Source organism: Pan troglodytes, chromosome 19, assembly GCF_028858775.2.
Source record: "Pan troglodytes isolate AG18354 chromosome 19, NHGRI_mPanTro3-v2.0_pri, whole genome shotgun sequence".
In the NCBI taxonomy this organism is placed as follows: domain Eukaryota; kingdom Metazoa; phylum Chordata; class Mammalia; order Primates; family Hominidae; genus Pan; species Pan troglodytes.
The window spans coordinates 24,372,307-24,390,687 of NC_072417.2; the positions used below are offsets into that span (position 1 = coordinate 24,372,307).

An 18,381-nucleotide genomic window follows, 5' to 3' on the forward strand; every position below is an offset into this window, starting at 1 on the left:
GTATGTTTCAAAAGGAAATGGGACATGCTGCACATTGCGAACGTGGGAGGTGGAGGGAGCAAGGGGAAACCTTCTGTATTTAATATGTGCCATCTGTAGCCACTCAGGCCTCCAGACTGAAGTGCTCTGTGGAGAGGACATGGTTGATCATCGGGCGATCCCCCAGCACGGCCCGGCTAGTGCTGATGCTGAAAGACAAGGCTGGAAGTCTGGGCTGTACGTCGTTTCCGAGCGCAAAGAGGCCCTGCGCTCTGGTTTCAGGGGATTCAGGGGATTCTCATCATGTGTGCCAGAGCACAGATACTAAATCTCCCTCACCCTGAGCCCAGGCCAATATCCTAACCTTTCGGCTAAAAGAAAACAGTCACAGAAAACCATTTTTGTTTCCTTAAGAAAATAAATATTTCCACGAGGTCAAGCCAAAGTACAGGGGCTGGAGACGGGGTAGGAAGTGGGGCAAACACTTTAGATGAGCACAGTAGCTCCTGCTAGCTGGGGCATCAGGGCCCTCACCATGTCCCTGCACAAGATGCTCGCCCACTCCACCTTCCCATCCTGGGGCTGCACAAATTGTCCCTTTCTTGAAGTTGATGCAATGTGTCTCTGTGTTAGATATGAGCTCCCAACTGGGCCCAAGGATTGGGGTGATGGAGGCTGCAGGCTCTTGCCAAAGCCAGGTTTAAATCCCTGTTTCTATTTTACCAGCAGGGAAGAAATGAGAGTCGAGTTGAGAAAATGCTCAGTTAAGACAGTCAGTCACGGGACAGCTGTATCCTCAGGACCAGCCTGTCATCGATAAGTCCAAGCCCTGGCTACTGCTGCTGGAGAGGCAAAGGAACAATCTTGCCTTTCAGCGCCGTCGGAAGGCTCGAGATATTCTCCAGGCATTGGGTTCCTCATAGCGGTTGTACAAGGGTTCAAGACGCTGTTGCTTCTTCTGTTTGCTTAGCTTAGTTGGGTCTGAGACCTTGAAGAAGGCTGGGGCAAACTCCACAAGCCACCGAGGGTCGATGGTGGTAACTTCACGCATGTATTCCTTGGTGGTGAGCACCAGCTCATGGTACACCACCCTGAGGGGGGACAGAGATAGGACTCAAGCCTCTGGATATAGGCCCCACTCTACAGTCAACCTGGTCCCTAGTAGGCCTCAGCTGAGCTTACATTTTATACTATTACCTCTCCTGCCTGACACCTATAAGACTGCAGTCTGTTTATGACAGCCACACCCCAATACTGAAGCACCCGCACACCTCTAACCACAAGAAAGGTCTCAGGAGAATGTATTCTAGTCCTGGCTCTGGCTCTAACTAGTTAAGTGACATGGAGCCAATTACATCCCTTCTCTAATCTGTTTCTTGCTCTATAAAATGTGAGGATGTTTATTAGAATGTTTCCACGGAATTCTAGGGCTCTGAAGAGGGGCCTCACACTGCCACAAGGGATGGAGAAGGCCAAACATGCAAGGAGCCACATTTCTAACCCTTCTACTGTGATAACATGGTGGTTTTAAATCAGTTTTATATTAGGGTTCTAGATAGAGTCCAATTTTTTAAAAATGCTACTTTAAAACAAGTTTTTTTTTTTAAACTACATCACTAGGTAGTTGTTTTTTTCTTTCTTTCTTTTTTTTTTTTTGAGACGGAGTCTCACTCTGTCTCCCAGGCTGGAGTACAATGGCACAATCTCAGCTCACTGCAACCTCTGCCTCCCGGGTTCAAGCTATTCTCATGTTTCAGCCTCCCAAGTAGGTGGGATTACAGGTGCCTGCCACCACGCCTGGCTAACTTTGTAATTTTAGTAGAGACATGGTTTCACTATGTTGGTCAGGTTGGCCTGGAATTCCTGACCTCTGGTGATCCACCTGCCTCGGCCTCCCAAAGTGCTGGGATTACAGACGTGAGCCACCATGCCTAGCCCCTAGGTAGTTTTTTTTTTTTTTTTTTTTTTTTTGAGATGGAGTTTCGCTCTTGTTGCCCAGGCTGGAGTGCAATGGGCGATTTCGGCTCACTGCAACCTCCACCTCCTGGGTTCAAGCGATTGTCCTGTCTCAGCCTCCCAAGTAGCTGGGATTACAGGCATGCGCCACCATACCTGGCTAATTTTGTATTTTTAGTAGAGACAGGGTTTCTCCATGTTGGTCAGTTGGTCAGGCTGGTCTTGAACTCCCGACCTCGGCTGATCTGCCCGCCTCAGCCTCCCAAAGTGCTGGGATTACAGGCATGAGCCACTGTGCCTGGCCACTAGGTAGTTTTTTAAACCACAATTTTTTTTTTCAACTAGGTCTCACCCCTATGATTTTAATTCTCTCATAGGGTTTGATACATTGTGCCTAATTCAGGTTTCTGCTGCTCTAGAAAGGCAAGCAGTGTTATACTAGGACATACTGGGAGTAGTGAAGACACAATCACAAAATACCAGGAGATTTACAGGTTTTTCTCTGCCCAGAAAAGCCCCTAGACCTTGGGACATGTCCACCTACCATTCTGGCTGTCTGTTGAAGAGGGCACTGGAAGGATGGATATAGACCACCTGCTGGTCGATCAGTGTCCGGTAACCCTCCTGCGGGTCTTTCTTGGCAGCATTACGGAAGAACCCACTGCAGATGGCCTTCTGCACTCGGACTGTGGACTTGCCACAGGAAACAACATCCAGCTTGTGTCTATCAAGATAGGACAAAAGATATGAGCCCACTCAGCTTTCACAGGTCTATTTTCACAATGACAGTGCCCAACACATCCATCTTGGGGTGCCCAGAGTAGTCACCAGGACCTTCCTTCCAGCCCTAAGTGTACTACAGAGGCAGCTCTACACAGTGGGCAGACGGAGGTACTCAGAGACAAGACACTTTGTTTAGACAGGTATTCAATTCCACAGTAATAATGTTCCAGAGGGTTGCAAACAAAGAGCATTTTTTTCAACAACTAACAGATAATCTTCCTCTTAGGTATCTGAGGTAATTCTCAGGCATACCCTTACTTGGGGAGAAGGAATATAACAAAGATGGAAAAGCTGGAGGAAAAGGGTTATGTGAGGAGCAAGAGAAAAGGTGCCTATAGCTTTATAGGTACACACAGAGATGAAAAGACATGATACTCAAGGTGGTTCAACTCAAACATGCAGAGTCATCAGATTCCGGCTTACCTGTCCATTATGCCTAACATCTGCTTGCGAATGTCCTGGGCCCGGCGCAGGGAACGAGCCTGGATAAAGTTCTCATAGCACCATGGGTTGGAGAACTTGTTGTTCTTCCAGGAGTTGTACACAGCTAGCAGGGTGAGGTGGTCCCCTTCAGTCTGGTGGAATTTGGCCTTCTTCTGATCTGCAAGGGCTTGTTTATCCTGCCAAGCAGTGGGACAGAGGAACATTTCCGACTCAACAGCTACTAACTGAACATGGAGCAATTCTAGGGAGCCCTACAAGACCCTATCAAAAGTGTCCACATCAGGCTAGGCATGATGGCTCAGGCCTGTAATCCCAGCATTTTGGGAAGCTGAGGCAAGAGGATCACTTGAGGCCAGGAGTTTGAGACCAGCCTGGCCAACATGGTGCAACCCTGTCTCTACTAAAAATACAAAAATTAGCAGCGCACGGTGGCGCACGCCTGTAATCCCAGCTGCTCTGGAGGCTGAGGCGGGAGAACTGCTTGAACCCGGGAGGTAGAGATTGCAAGATCATTCCACTGCACTCCAGCCTGGGCAACAGAGTGAGACTCCATCTCAAAAAAAAAAAAAAAAAAAAGTCCACATCAAGCATTGGAATGGCAACAGGCCAACTACCCCAACTTCATGGCACCCCCATCTAAACTTGGATCTGAACTTCCTACCTTGGGCCTATAGAAGACGTTCTGCACAGACAGCATGGATACAATGGTCAGCATTTCCTCACTGCAGCCCAGATGCACAGACATGATGAGCATTTTGCATAGCATTGGCTCCAGAGGGAACTCTGCCATCTAGAGGGAGAAAAAAAGACTACAACTGCTTCCCTGTGGAAGACACATTTGGATTCACCATAGCAAGACCTTGGTCAGAGTGGGTAACAACACAGATTTTCCCAAAGCATAATGATGCCTTGGGATGCCTTTCTCTATCAGAAGAATGCTGTTGTTTATTCTTTTCCCAAATAAACTCCAACGGGATGTATGTGACCAAGCATATAACTACTGTTGGGGTAGATGAGAATTTTGCAGATGCCGTTTCTAATTAAGGCTACATTCAGTAATACATCCTCAGGCAAAATTATGAACAGAACACCTTTTTGTATAAAGAAGAAACAGTTTAAAGTGACAGTGGAGACATTCAGGTTAAAAACAAACATTTAGAATTTTACTCAAAGCTTATCCACGGCCTCAGCCTGATTTTGTACAGACCGAAGGATGTGAAAGGCTGACCAGGGAATCTTCCCAAAAGCACAGGAAGTTGAGTCCATCCCTTACCCGGCGGCCCAAGCGAGTGAGCAGGCCCTCGTCATCCAGGGCCCCCAGTGTGTACAGCTGCTCCATGGCTGTGATCAAAGTTTCCATAGGTGGGGCATCCATGAAATCAAAGGACAGCAGATCATTGATACCCATGGCCTAGAACAGAAAGGAAGAAGGCATGTGATAAGAGGGTCAGTCTAGCCAGTGTCAGCATGTGGGGAAGCTACTTGTTACTTTATTTCCCATTTCTTCAATTGCAATTAGGAAGCCACCGGTAAGACTGGCGGTAACTTCCAGGGCTGGGCCACATAAAACTCAGACTATTATAATAGAAAGCACATACTTGAGACAGAGTCTCACTCTGTCACCCAGGCTGGAGTGCAGTGGCCCAATCTCAGCTCACTGCAACCTCCACCTCCTACGTTCAAGCGATTCTCCTGCCTCAGCATCCCAAGTAGCTGGGATTATAGGCACTCGCCATCATGCCCAGCTAATTTTTGTATTTTCAGTAGAGATGGCGTTTTACCATGTTGGCTGGGCTGGTCTTGAACTCCTGACCTGAAGTGATCCGCCTGCCTCGGCCTCCCAAAGGAAAGCACATAATTTCTCAGGAAACTTTTTGAAAATACTCTCTCAGTTGGGCATGGTGGCTCACACCTGTAATCTCAGCAGTTTGGGAGGCCAAGGAGGGAGAATCGCTTGAGTCCGGGAGTTGAGACCAGCCTGGGCAACATGATAAAACGTCTTCCAAAAAAAAAAAAAAAAACAAAAAACCCTAACACTCTCTCAAAATGACAATACGTACAACTCAACAACAAAAGGACAAACAACTCAATTTAAAAAATAGGCATAGAGCTTGAATAGACATTTCTTCAAAGAAGATATACAAATGGCCAACAAGCACATAAAAAGATGCACAGATGCACAACATCAGTAGTAATTAGGGAAATGCAAATCAAAACTACAATGAAATATCACTTCATACCCACTAGGATGGCTATAATTTTTTTAAAAAACAGAAACTAACAAATGTCAGTGAGGACGGGAGATATCAGAAACCTCATGCATTGCTGGTGGGAATGTAAGATGTTGCAGCCACTGTAGAAAAGTTTGGTGGTTCCTTAACAGGCTAAATACAGAATTAGCACATGACCCAGCAATTACACTTCTAGGTATATATCCAAAAGAACTGAAAGCAGACTCAAACAGATACCTGCACACTAATGTTCACAGCAGCATTATTGATAATAGCCAAAAGGTAGAAACAATCCAAATGTCCATCTGCTGATGAATGGATAAACAAAATGTGGTATATACATACAACAGAATACTATTCACCCTTAGAAAGGAATGAAATAAATGGATAAACCTTGAAAATAACATGAATAAATCTTGAAAACATTATTCTAAGAGAAACAGGTCAGATACAAAAGAATATTGTATGATTCCACTTAAATGAGGCTATCTAGAATAGACAAATTCAGAGAGGTAGAAAGTAGAAGAGTAGTTACCAAGGGATAGAGGAAGGGGGAAAGGGGAGTTACTGTTTAATGGGTACAGAGTTTCTGTTTGGGACAATGAAAAAGTTCTGGAAATGGATGTTGGTGATGGTTGTACAACATCTTGAATGTATTTAATGCCACTGAATTGTATACTTTAAAAAGCTTACAATAGTAAATGTTGTTACGTATTTTACAATAATAATAATAATATAGTCTACCAACTTGTCCTGTCTCTTGCATACATCATTTCTACTATATATCTATGAGGGATCTCATACCATGTTAGGTGGGAGGGATATAAAGATGGCCAGGATATGGCCCCTGCTTTCAGAGAGTTCACACTGGGTAAGAACTATGTTCACAAAACCACCACAGTGCAATCTACATGCCTGGCATGTAGCATGTGTTCAATACATTAGCTAATTCGATGAATAAAAGAAACGACTGAATGATGCACGATTCAAGTGTATATAAAGTGTGATGTGGTAGGACCTAAGCTTTCTATTTCTTTCTCATAAAGTGATCGTGACCATAAACACAGCAGGTGTTCAATAAATGTTTATTGTGTGAATAATAACTATGAGGAATTATGTTAGCAATCATCAAGCACTGTGCCAAGTGCCTTTACCTACATTATCTCACTTATCTTTCCAACAAATACTATTAACAGCCCCTTTTTCAGAGCAGAACACAGAGCAGAGGGCAAAGTAAATAAACTTGCCCAAAGTCGCAGTTTGGAGCTGAAGTCCAAGCCACAGATGCCTCTCTGTTGGCACTTCAGAGACTGGAGTAGGTTTCTTTTTTATTTCCAAAGCTCTGTTTTAGCCTCTTTTACAGGGAATAAATAATAAATGACAACAGAGCACTCTGCACCAGAAAGTACCAGGGCTCCAGGGTAGCATCAGTGTCGGGGGAAACGCCATCAGCTGGGAAATTACTCATACAGCTCCTCCTGCCAAAAGAGAATGAAGTCCTCACTGGGGACTGAGAGAGGAAGAACAATGATTCAGAATGAAAACCAAGCCCCTGAGAGCCAGTCTGAAATCTGTACTGACAGTTCCCTTGCAAAGTTTTTGAACAGGGGGTTTTTCTCTCGTTCTAAAAGAACAGAATTGGATCTGAGCGCTAAAGTGGTTGAGGTTAGGTGTGTGTGTCCACAGTTTGGCATTGATTATATTTTTCTAATTTCCTTTTAGAAAATGCTCCTAACTAGAACCTTTTACAACCTAATATCCTGCTGGTTGTTATGGTAAGAAAAAATGTGTGTTCACAGCAGACATGCCAACTTAGCCCCAGACCTGCCGTGAGAGGCTGTTATCACAGCCATTTGCATTTCACTCAAAGGGACTGCTTTCATGAGGTTACTAAAGTATTTAACAAGGTTCATAAAACTGAAATTCATTTATGAAGGCCAGGATTGGACTGTTCCACCAACCCATTTTAACAAGACAGTGATTTCTACCTTGAGTGACAGCACTGTGCTTGCTAAGTTGGTTCTCTGGATTTCCGGCACGTTGGTGGTCAGCATTTCATCTCGGTAGGCACGTTCTGTGTACAACCTGTAACACTTCCCTGGGCCTGTTCTCCCAGCTCTGCCAGCTCGTTGCTTTGCCTGAGCCTAGAGGGGTGGGCATATAAAAGCAACATATCTGTTAAACACTGCTTAACAGCTTTACCCAGGATATCTGTTAAAAGGGGGACAATTAACAACTGGCAAAATCAGAAATGGGGTTGATTTCACTTCCTTTGGGACCATTTCCAAGACTACCAATGCTCTTATCTTCGCCTCTCCATACTCAGCACTTCGGGGAAGTTTGTTCGAGGGAGGCAATACAAGCAGGGTTAATGGAAGAAATATTATACAGATCTGAGACATATATCTTCAAAATAGTGTGGCGCAATATAAAAGAGAAAGCATAAAACAAGATGACAGAACACCATCCCCACAGTTATGACCAAAAATGTAAGTGAAATAAACATATTATGTCAATCATCCCAATGATGACTCTGCAGTCATTTTAAAAATTATGTTTGCAGGCCAGGCGTCGTGGCTCATGCCTATAATCCCAGCACTTTGGGAGGCCAAGGTGGGCAGATTGCATGAGCCCAGGAGTTCGAGATCAGCCAGGGCAATATGTTGAAACTTCATCTCTACAAAAAATACAAAAATTAGCTTGGTGTGGTGGCTCACGCCTGTAGTCCCAGTATTCAGGAGGCTCAGATGGGACAATCACCTGAGCCTGGGGAGGTCGAGGCTGGCTTCAGTGAGCCGTAATCACACCACTGCACTACAGCCTGGGCAACAACAAAGACTGATCCTGACTCAAAATAAAATAAAAAATAAAAATAAAAATCATGTTTGCAATGTTAAATGACAGAAGAAAATGTTCATTCGCATTAAATGCAAAATGCAAGTTATGAAACAATGTAAAATAATTTTAGTAAAAGTCTTTATATATCAACTACTAGAAGGAAATGACTAGGCGAAAAAAACCCTAAAATGTTAACAGTGGCTAACTCTGATAGTAGGCTTGCAGATGAGGTCTATTTTCTTTAGATTTTACCAAATATTGAACATGTATTATTCTAATAGGAAAATTAAATACTCAAAAAAATATACAAAACTGCATACTTACTTGACTACTAAAATTGCAACCATGAAAGAAATAAACATGAAAAAAGACTGGAATGAAAAACAGCAAAATAATAACAGTGGAGGTAGTAGGATGATGGGTAAATTTTTTTCTTCTGTTTTTCAAAAATAATATAACACTACTTCAAAAACACTGATTTTTTTTAAATTAAAAAAAATGTAGTTTAGCCATAGGTTGCTAGGAAACAATGAATAGCAATCTGAAGAGGGCCATTTTCTGACAAAACCATCTGTTGTTACAAACAGTACCAGGATTTACAAATTACTATGCCAGCTCCAAACCAAAGGATAGGTTATGAAAGGACAACTAACCACACAAATCCAGGCAGCAATCACACACAGTGGCTGGACTCCACAGCATTCTACACGTCTCTCTCCAAATCAGGACAGGCATGTGTAACTAATTTTTTGATCACCACCACCCTGACAAGTAGTATAGAGCATACAAACTGGAGCCAGGCTAACCAGGTTCAAATCTTGGCTCCACTAGCTCTGTGATGTTAGGCAAATCACCTAACCCCTCTGTGCCTCAGGTTCCTCATCTGTGAAAATAATATCTACCACATAGGATCAATGCGAGAATGCACTGAGTCAATGCATGTATCTAGGACGTTAAGTACACTGTAAGTGTTAGCTATTATTGGGCCAGGCGCAGTGGCTTATGCCTGTAATCCCAGCACTTTGGGAGGCTGAGGCGGGTGGATCATGAGGTCAGGAGATGGAGACCATCCTGGCTAAGACAGTGAAACCCCATCTCTACCAAAAATACAAAAATTAGGTGGTCATGGCGGCATGCGCCTGTAGTCCCAGCTACTTGGGAGGCTGAGGCAGAAGAATCACTTGAACCCAGGAGGCCGAGGTTGCAGTGAGCTGAGATCGCACCACTGCACTCCAGCCTGGGCGACAGAGCAAGGCCCCATCTCAAAAAACAAAACAAAACAAAAAAGTGTTAGCTATTATTATTACTTAAGTTTCAAAATAAAAATAGCCTTAAGGCTTTCACAAATTATGAAAGTAATACATACCCACTGTAAAAGATTAAGACAACATATAAAAGTATAAAAGAAAATGCACATCATCTAGTAGCACCACCCATAAATAATCTTGGCTAACATTTAGACTACATGCTTTCAATCTTGGGCACAGCTCACTCACACATACTCTGCAGAAATGCTCACTATCTATTTTTAAACAAAAATTGGATTATACCATTCATGCTGTTTTGTAGGCTCACTTTTTCAAATAAAATATTATAGTTACATGTTTATGTCATTAAATATAGATACACACCACCATGTTAATGCCACCAACATTCTATGGCATGAATATACCATAATTTATTAAACTACTTCCCTTTTGGAATACATTTAGAATTTTTTCCAGGTTTCCTCTGATATAAACCAATCCTTCGATGAACATCCTTTTCTATTACCTTTGGACATGTATTTAATCATTTCTAACTTTCAGATAAATTTCTAGAAGCAGAACAGTTAGGTTAAAGAGATGAACATTTAAGTTTTGGATATACTGTTGCCAAACTTCTCTCAAAAAAGTGATCGGGTAATTCATTTTTAAATGTCATTTAGGCAGGAAATTATTCCATAATTACCAAAAAACCAGAAAATCATATAATTTATTATTATCTCAGATATCTATCTCGTAGCTAAGCAAGGTACTAGAAAATAAAGTACTGATCTTTCCATCTAAAATAGGTAATATAGGGTACTAGGATTCAAACTTTTTTTATGTTCTAGTTTTATGGGGCATTTAAACAAATTATTATGATTATTTTAGAGACACAGTCTTGCTCTGTTGCCCCAGCTAGAGTGCAGTGACGCTATCTTAGCTCACTGCAGCCTCAGACTCCTGGGCTCAAGTGATCCTCCCACCTCAGACTCCTAAGCAGCTGGGACTGGTGGCACATGCCCCCATACCAGGCTAATTTTTTAAAAATTTTTTATAGTGACAGAGTCTTGCTATATTGCCCAGGCTAGTTTAGAACTCCTGGCCTCAAGCAATCCTCCCACTTCAGCATTCCAAAGTGCTGGGATTACAGGTGTGAGCCAAGGTGTCTGGCCTTATGGGGGCATTTTAATAGTGAAATACTATTCTAAAGATTAAAAAGGGCCAGGCGTGGTGGCTCACACCTGTAATCCCAGCACTTTGGGAGGCCAAGACAGGTGGATCATCTGAGGTTGCGAGTTCAAGACCAGCCTGACCAACATGATGAAACCCCGTCTCTACTAAAAATAGAAAATTACCTGGGTGTGGTGGCACATGCCTGTAATCCCAGCTACTTGGGAGGCTAAGGCAGGAGAATCGCTTGAACCCAGGAGGCAGAGGTTGCAGTGAGCCGAGATTGCGCCACTGCACTCCAGCCTGGGCAACAAGAGTGAAACTTAGTCTCATAAAAAAAAAAAAAGATTAAAAACTTCAAGGATCAATCAGACTTCAGGGATAAAAAAAGATTAAAAACAAATAACAAAAAATCCTTCCCTCATGTCATTATAGTACCCAGTATCATAAAAGTTCATCTCTGAAAACAAGTTTGAAATATATAACCATAAAAAAATTTCAGAAAGGCCCTAATCAGGATTATCAGGAAAACTGCTGATACAAGCCGTCATACCTGAGAAATAGGCGTCACCACGAGCTGGTCAATCCCTGTCTTGGAATTGTAAACTTTCTGCTTCACGAATCCTGGGTCCACCACATAGTAGATACCATCAATAGTCAGCGATGTCTCTGCGATATTGGTGGCAATCACAACCTGCAGGCAAGAGGGGCAAAGCTGGAGTGAGGTGCCCAGGCTCAGCCCTGAGGTGTGAAAAGGTCTTCTGAACCCAGATATCTTCCCAAAGGAATATGTGGCTATCTCTCACTCTAGACGGTTAAAATGACACTTAATCCCAGCTCAGCCTCCAACAGCAGAAGGGAGGTACCTTCTGCTTAATGGTTAAGTTGGAAAAGGGATGGTACCTGAGAGGTGAGTGGAATAGGAAAAAGCTACAGCCAATAAAAGCCAATTTCATTTGGTGCAAATAGCTACTGTGTATCTCATTTTCTAGATCCAATGTTGATTACTACAATTTTAATTTTCTAGCACCCTGGGAAAGCAGAGATTTCCTGGCATCACATGTGCCAATGCAAAATGAGATTTTTCTTTCCCCTACCGAGACATCTGGACTAAAAAATGGGCTGCTTGTATTTTGCGGAATATGTATGTGGAACAAGAGGGAGATTGCTTCTTTTTACTGATCATAAAATGAACCATGAGATGACACAGGAATTTCACAGTTTGCGTGTGTGTAGCAGTCTATGTGATCTGGAGGATTATTAGTCTCAGCTTGGCACTGTCACTGTTCTTCCACCTAAAGGTTCAGCTAATAAAACACAATTGCTTGGAAAAATCATCACTGGGGGCACCGGAATATCACGCATCATGCCAGCATATTACTGGTCCTGAAAGGCTTCTACCTGCTACAGAACTACAGAAGCCCTGCTTAGAAAGAACTCTCATTATTAGGAATAGAATAGGGGAGAAATTCACCATCTTTCCACTCAAGCCTCCTCCCATGTTTCCCTCCTCAGTGCCATCTTCCATCCAGCTGCCCAAGCCAGAAACCTGACAGTCATGCCTGACTTCCCTCACCCTTCTTCCCTTTACCTGCTAGTACCCACCAAGTCTTGTCCATTTTAACTCTTTAACATTACTCAAGTCCATCTGCCTTTTTTTTTTTTTTTTTTTGAGACAGAGTCTCACTCTGTTGCCCAAGCTGGAGTGCAGTGGTGCAATCTCGGCTTACTGCAACCTCCACCTCCCAGGTTCAAGCGATTCTCCTGCCTCAGCCTCCCGAGTAGCTGAGATTACAGGCACGCGTCACCATGCCTGGCTAATTTTTGTATTTTTAGTACAGACTGGGTTTCATTATGTTGGCCAGGCTGGTCTTGAACTCCTGACCTCATGATCCATCCGCTTCAGCCTCCCAAAGTGCTGGGATTACAGGTGTGAGCCACCACACCCGGCCAAGTCCATCTGCCTTCTACTCTTAGGTATATGTCCAAGAGAAATGAAAACATACGTCCACACAAAAACTTGGGTTTTCTTTTTTGAGACAGGGTCTGGTTTGCTCTGTAGCCCTGGCTGGAGTACAGTGGTGTGATCATGGCTCATAGCAGCCTCACCCTCCCAGGCTCAAGTGATCCTCCCACCTCAATCTCTTGAGTAGCTGGGACTATAGGCATGTGCCACCACGCCTGGCTGATTTTTTTTTTTTTTTTTTTTTTGTAGAGATAGGGGTCTCACCATGTTGCCCAGGCTGATCTTGAACTTCTGGGCTCAAGGGATCCTCCCACCTTGGTCTCCAAAAATGCTGGGATCTGCCAGGCGTGGTGGCTCATGCCTGTAATCCTAGCATTTTGGGAGGCTGAGGCGGATGGATCATCTGAGATCAGGAGTTCGAGACCAGCCAGGCCAACATGTTGAAACCCTGTCTCTACTAAAAATACAAAAATTAGCCAGGCATGGTGGCACATGCCTGTAATCCCAGCTACTCAGGAGGCTGAGGCAGAAGAATCACTTGAACCTGGGAGGCAGAGGTTGCAATGAACCAAGATCATGCCACTGCATTCCAGCCTGGATGACAGAGAAAGACTCTGTCTCAAAAAAAAAAAAAAAAAATGCTGGGATCACAGGCATAAGCCACTGCGCCTGGCTCACACAAAAATGTGTAAACAAATGTTCACAGCAGCATTATTCAAGAAAGCCCAAAAGTGAAAATGACTCCTATGTCTATCTTTATCTTCCTTTTGAGATAGTTTTGCTCATTGCCCAGGCTGGAGTGCAATGGCACGATCTCGGCTCACTGAAACCTCTGCCTCCTGGGTTCAGGTGATTCTCCTGCCCCAGCCTCCCAGGTAGCTGGAATTACAGGCACCCGCCACCACGCCTGGCTAATTTTTGTATTTTTAGTAGAGACAGGGTTTCACCATATCGGCCAGGCTGGTCTTGAACTCCTGACCTCAGGTGATCCATCTGCCTCAGCCTCCCAAAGTGATGAAATTACAGGCGTGAGCCACTGCGCTCAGCTCCAATGTCCATCAACTGATAAATGGATAAACAAAATGTGTTGTGCCCATACAACACAACAGTATTCAGCAAGAAAAAGAAATGAAGTATTGATACATACTACAATGTTGATGAACTCTGAAAACAGGCTAAGTCTGGAAAAATCACTGGAAATAAGCCAGCCACAAATATGTGATTTCATTTATATGAAATGTCTAGAATAGGCAAATCCACAGAGATGGAAGATATAGGTTAGTGGTTTCCAGAGGCTGAGCAGAGGAGTAAATGGGGGTAGATGACTGCTAAAGGGTACAGCATTTCTTTTTAGGGAGATAAAATTGTTCTAAATATAATTGTGGTGATGGCTGCACAATTCTGTGAATATGGTTAAGCCCTCTGTATCTGCTGGTTCCCCATCTGTGGATTCAACCAACAGCAGATTAAAAATATTTGAGGAAAAAAATTCAACAATAAAAAAATACAAATAAAAAATACAGTAAAACAACTGCTTATATAGCATTTACACTGTATGAGATATTATAGGTAATCTAGAGATAAAGTATCACACAGGAAGATGTGCACAGTTTACATGCAAATACTACGGCATTTTACATAAGAGACTTGAGCATACTTGGATTTTGGTATCCTCGGGGGTCCTGGAACCAATCCCCACATACCATGGGTAAAAGCCTTTGAATTGTACACTTTAAAAGGGTAAATTCTGGCTGGGCACGGTGGCTCACACCTGGAATCCCGGCGCTTTGGGAGGCCGAGGGGGGCAGATCATCTGAGGTCAGGAGTTCAAGACCAGCCTGACCAGCATGGAGAAACCCTGTCTCTACTAAAAATACAAAATTAGCCGGGTGTGGTGGCACATGCCTGTAATCACAGCTACTCGGGAGGCTGAGGCAGGAGAATCGCTTGAATCTGGGAGGCGGAGGTTGCGGTGAGCCGAGATCGCACCATTGCACTCCAGCCTCGGCAACAAGAGCGAAACTCTGTCTCAAAACAAACAAACAAACAAACAAACAAACAAAAAACAGTAAATTCCAATCTGGGCAACATGGTGAAACTGTGTTTCTACAAAAAAAATACAAAAATTGGCTGGGCGCAGTGGCTCACGCCGGTAATCCCAGCACTTTGGGAGGCCGAGACCGGCAGATCACATGAGGTCAGGAGTTCGAGACCAGCCCGGCCAACGTGGGGAAACCCCATCTCTACTAAAAATACGAAAATAAGCCAGGCGTGGTAGTGGGTGCCTATAGTCCCAGCTACTCGGGAGGCTGAGGCGGGGGAATCGCTTGAACCTGGGAGGTGAAGGTTGCAGTGAGCCGAGATTGTGCCGTTGCACTCCAGCCTGGGCAACAAGAGTGAAACTCCGTCTCAAAAAAAAACAAAAACAAAAACAAAAACAAAAATTAGCCAAGAATGGTGGCATGCACCTGTAGTCCCAGCTGCTTAGGCGGCTGAGGCAGGAGGATCACTTGAGCCTGAAAGGCAGAGGTTGCAGTGAGCTGAGATCACATCACTGCACTCCACCTTGGGTGACAGACTGAGACCCCATCTCAAAAATAAATAAATAAATAAATAAGTGGGGGGTGGAGGGAGTTAATTGAAAGGTATGTAAATTATATCTCAATAAAACTGTTACTAAAAAAATACCTACATCCATCTGTCTCCTTTCCTGTTGTCTCATACACACAGTCATATACTTGGTTCCAGCCACTGGAACTATGCCATTCCCTGAACTGGCCCCACTTGCTCGTCTCCAGGCCATCACAGATAGTTCTGTGTCCTTAGAATGCTTGTCCCCTTGCCTTTCAAGAGTTCTCCAGGACTACCTTAGATCCTTATTTCCTCTAGGAAGACAGGGTTGGGTGCTCCCGCCTGGGTATCCAAGCATGAGTGGCATTTTCACACTAAATGCTGAAAGTCTGTTGACTGGGGGATGCCCCACAGCAGATAGAGGCTTGTTCTCACAATGCAGCTCCCATGTGTAGCCCAAAGCCTGGTAGATGCTCAAAAAATATTTGTCAAATGAAGAAGAGGAAGAAGAGGAGAGGTCACATACTAAACAAATTGGTTGGACCTCATTCCTAAACAAATTGGTTGGACCAGTCTCTGAAACCTAACAAACAAGACTTGCATACACCTGGCCGGGCGCGGTGGCTCACATCTATAATCCCAGCACTTTGGGAGGCTGAGGCGGGCGGATCACGAGGTCAGGAGATCGAGACCATACTGGCTAACACAGTGAAACCCCGTCTCTACTAAAAATACAAAAAATTAGCCAGGCGTGGTGGCAGGTGCCTGTAGTCCCAACTACTCAGGAGGCTGAGGCAGGAGAATGGCGTGAACCAGGGAGGCGGAGCTTGCAGTGAGCTGAGATGGTGCCATTGCACTCCTGCCTGGGTGAGAGCGAGACTCTGTCTCGAGAAAAAAAAAAGACTTGCATACACCCTAAGCAATCCCTACTATGGCTGACAGGCTGCACACAACACATGGTTTCAGGGCACACGGAAGCTTCATTTTTGCCCATGTTACCTTTCTGCTGCCTGGTGGAGCTGGGTCAAAGATTCGGGTCTGCATCTCACTGGGAAGAGCAGAGTACACTGGGAGGATAATTAACTCTGGAACATCAGGTCCCAGGGATTTCATTCTTTCATACAGGATCTCACAAGCAGTATCAATTTCTTCCTGACCAGTCAGGAAGACCAGGATATCACCTACGAGCAGAATAGAACATTCATCTACTTTCTGTGTGTGTGTGTGTTCTATACAAAGGCTATGGTGATATTAATAAAACTTCAAATAACAGAACATATGCATTCATATTCTGACCAGTAAGTAAACAATACAAGTTTGTTTATATATGACATTATAACCACCATCATTTCAAACATACAAGCCTGAGGCTTGCAGAGAGATGAATATTTAGAAGGTGTTTTTAAAAAGATTAGCAAAAAAGATACCCATATGAGGACTTTTGGCCTAAGAGGGAAAATTAGGCCTCCCAAAAAGGAAAATTGCTTTTTCCCCTTACCTGGTGGTTCTGTTAAATGAATCTGCATAACAGTAATCAGGCTGGCATCCAGATAATCTGTCTCAGGTTCCTTTGTGTACAGTATTTCCACTGGATATGTTCGACCTGGGATGGTGAAAATGGGAGCTTCATAGAAGTATTGAGAAAACTTCACTGCATCCAAGGTGGCTGAGGTGACAATCAGCTTCATGTCCTGCCGTTTCTGAACTGTCTGAAGAGAAATATTATGTGGCTTACTGAAAAGGACTACCCAAAGACACAGGTACTCAAATCCAACTGCCAGAATTCAGCTTCCAACAGGTAGAGGGGTCATTAAAGAGCATCTAGTTACCTTTTTCAACAATCCAAAGAGCACATCAGTGTGAATTGTCCTCTCATGCGCCTCGTCCAACATGATGATCGCGTACTGAGTGAGGTCAGGGTCAATCAAGCACTCTCTAAGCAACATCCCATCTGTCATGTACTTGATGACTGTTTCAGGGCTAGTGCAGTCCTCAAATCGAATGGTGTAGCCCACCTAAAGCAGAAGAGAAGGGGAAAACCTAGGATACAAATGTCTCCTTTTCCCAATCACCAGGCAAGATTTCAGCCCAGTCACTGTCACTCATAATCTTAAGAATCTGATCAAGATGTACAGTAATTTCCTCATAGTAAGGTATGTCTTAGACTATACTCTGAACAGACTGATTATGACAATGGGAACCCTCTCTCCCTCAGGAGAAACCTGAAAAAAGGCAGTATTATTAATATTTCCATTTGATAGATTAAGAGACCTGGGCCTTTGCTTCTGGTATTTTTCGAGCGACTCCACTATCTACTTACCTCTTGGCCTAAGCAACAACCAAACTCCTCTGACACTCTTTTGGCCACCGACATAGCTGCCACTCTTCTGGGCTGGGTACACCCAATCTTGCCCCTGGAAGTGTAGCCTGCCTCCGCCAGGTACTGGGTGATCTGTGTTGTCTTTCCAGATCCTGTCTCACCAATGACAATCAGGATCTGATTGTCATGGACGGCCTAAAAGCAACAGAATATAAATATGGTCATTAAAATCTGCCAGAATATAAATATGGTCATTAAACAGAATATAAATATGGTCATTAGAATCTACATTACTCTGGAATAAAATAATTACTATATTCTAACAACAAAGAAAAGAGGAATATACACATATAGTTGAAGAAGTCAACAATGAATTTAAAAGATACATAAAAAATGTTCCTTCCCACTGTAACTCCCAAATTTCTATATCTTTCCCCAAAAGTTATTTCTTATTTCTACGTTGTTTGTAACAGCCAAGGATTACAATCAACGATGTTTCTATGGATATAGGACTAGTTAAATAAACCAGAGCCTATCCAAATAATACAGCCCATAAAAAAAGGCTTTTTTTTTTTTTTGAGACGAAGTCTCACTCTGTCGCCCATGCTGGAGTGCAGTGGCATGATCTCAGCTCATTGCAACCTCCACCTTCCGGATTCAAGTGATTCTCCTGCCTCAGCCTCCCAAGTAGCTGGGACTGCAAGTGCCCGCCAGCACGCCCGGCTAATTTTTGTACTTTTAGTAGAGACAGGGTTTCACCATGTTGGCCAGGCTGGTCTCGAACTCCTGACCTCAGGTGATCCGCCCGCCTTGGCCTCCCAAAGTATTGGGATTACAGGTGTGAGCCACTGTGCCTGGCCTGGCAATTTTGTTTGT

At 43.8% G+C, this 18,381-nt stretch overlaps 1 protein-coding gene across 10 annotated transcripts in view; it reads right to left on the reverse strand.

Annotated features, from left to right (window-relative positions):
• Nucleotides 1–18,381, reverse strand: part of DHX8 (DEAH-box helicase 8) — a 43,159-nt gene that overhangs the window by 2,104 nt on the left and 22,674 nt on the right. For 6 of the 10 annotated variants that reach the window (XM_001154202.7, XM_009432061.4, XM_054671450.2 and 3 more), the window contains 11 exons: nucleotides 17,506–17,700; nucleotides 17,015–17,200; nucleotides 16,684–16,894; nucleotides 16,185–16,366; nucleotides 11,202–11,342; nucleotides 7,382–7,537; nucleotides 4,436–4,573; nucleotides 3,824–3,952; nucleotides 3,142–3,338; nucleotides 2,480–2,659; nucleotides 378–1,070 (listed from right to left, as the gene is read on the reverse strand). In XM_001154202.7, coding sequence (XP_001154202.1) covers nucleotides 851–1,070; nucleotides 2,480–2,659; nucleotides 3,142–3,338; nucleotides 3,824–3,952; nucleotides 4,436–4,573; nucleotides 7,382–7,537; nucleotides 11,202–11,342; nucleotides 16,185–16,366; nucleotides 16,684–16,894; nucleotides 17,015–17,200; nucleotides 17,506–17,700 — 1,935 coding nt within the window. In that variant the 3' untranslated portion in view covers nucleotides 378–850. Of the gene's footprint in view, nucleotides 1–377; nucleotides 1,071–2,479; nucleotides 2,660–3,141; nucleotides 3,339–3,823; nucleotides 3,953–4,435; nucleotides 4,574–7,381; nucleotides 7,538–11,201; nucleotides 11,343–16,184; nucleotides 16,367–16,683; nucleotides 16,895–17,014; nucleotides 17,201–17,505; nucleotides 17,701–18,381 lie in introns of those variants that run through there. The other 4 variants (XM_016931728.3, XM_001154075.6, XM_009432062.4 and 1 more) reach the window with 1 other exon arrangement.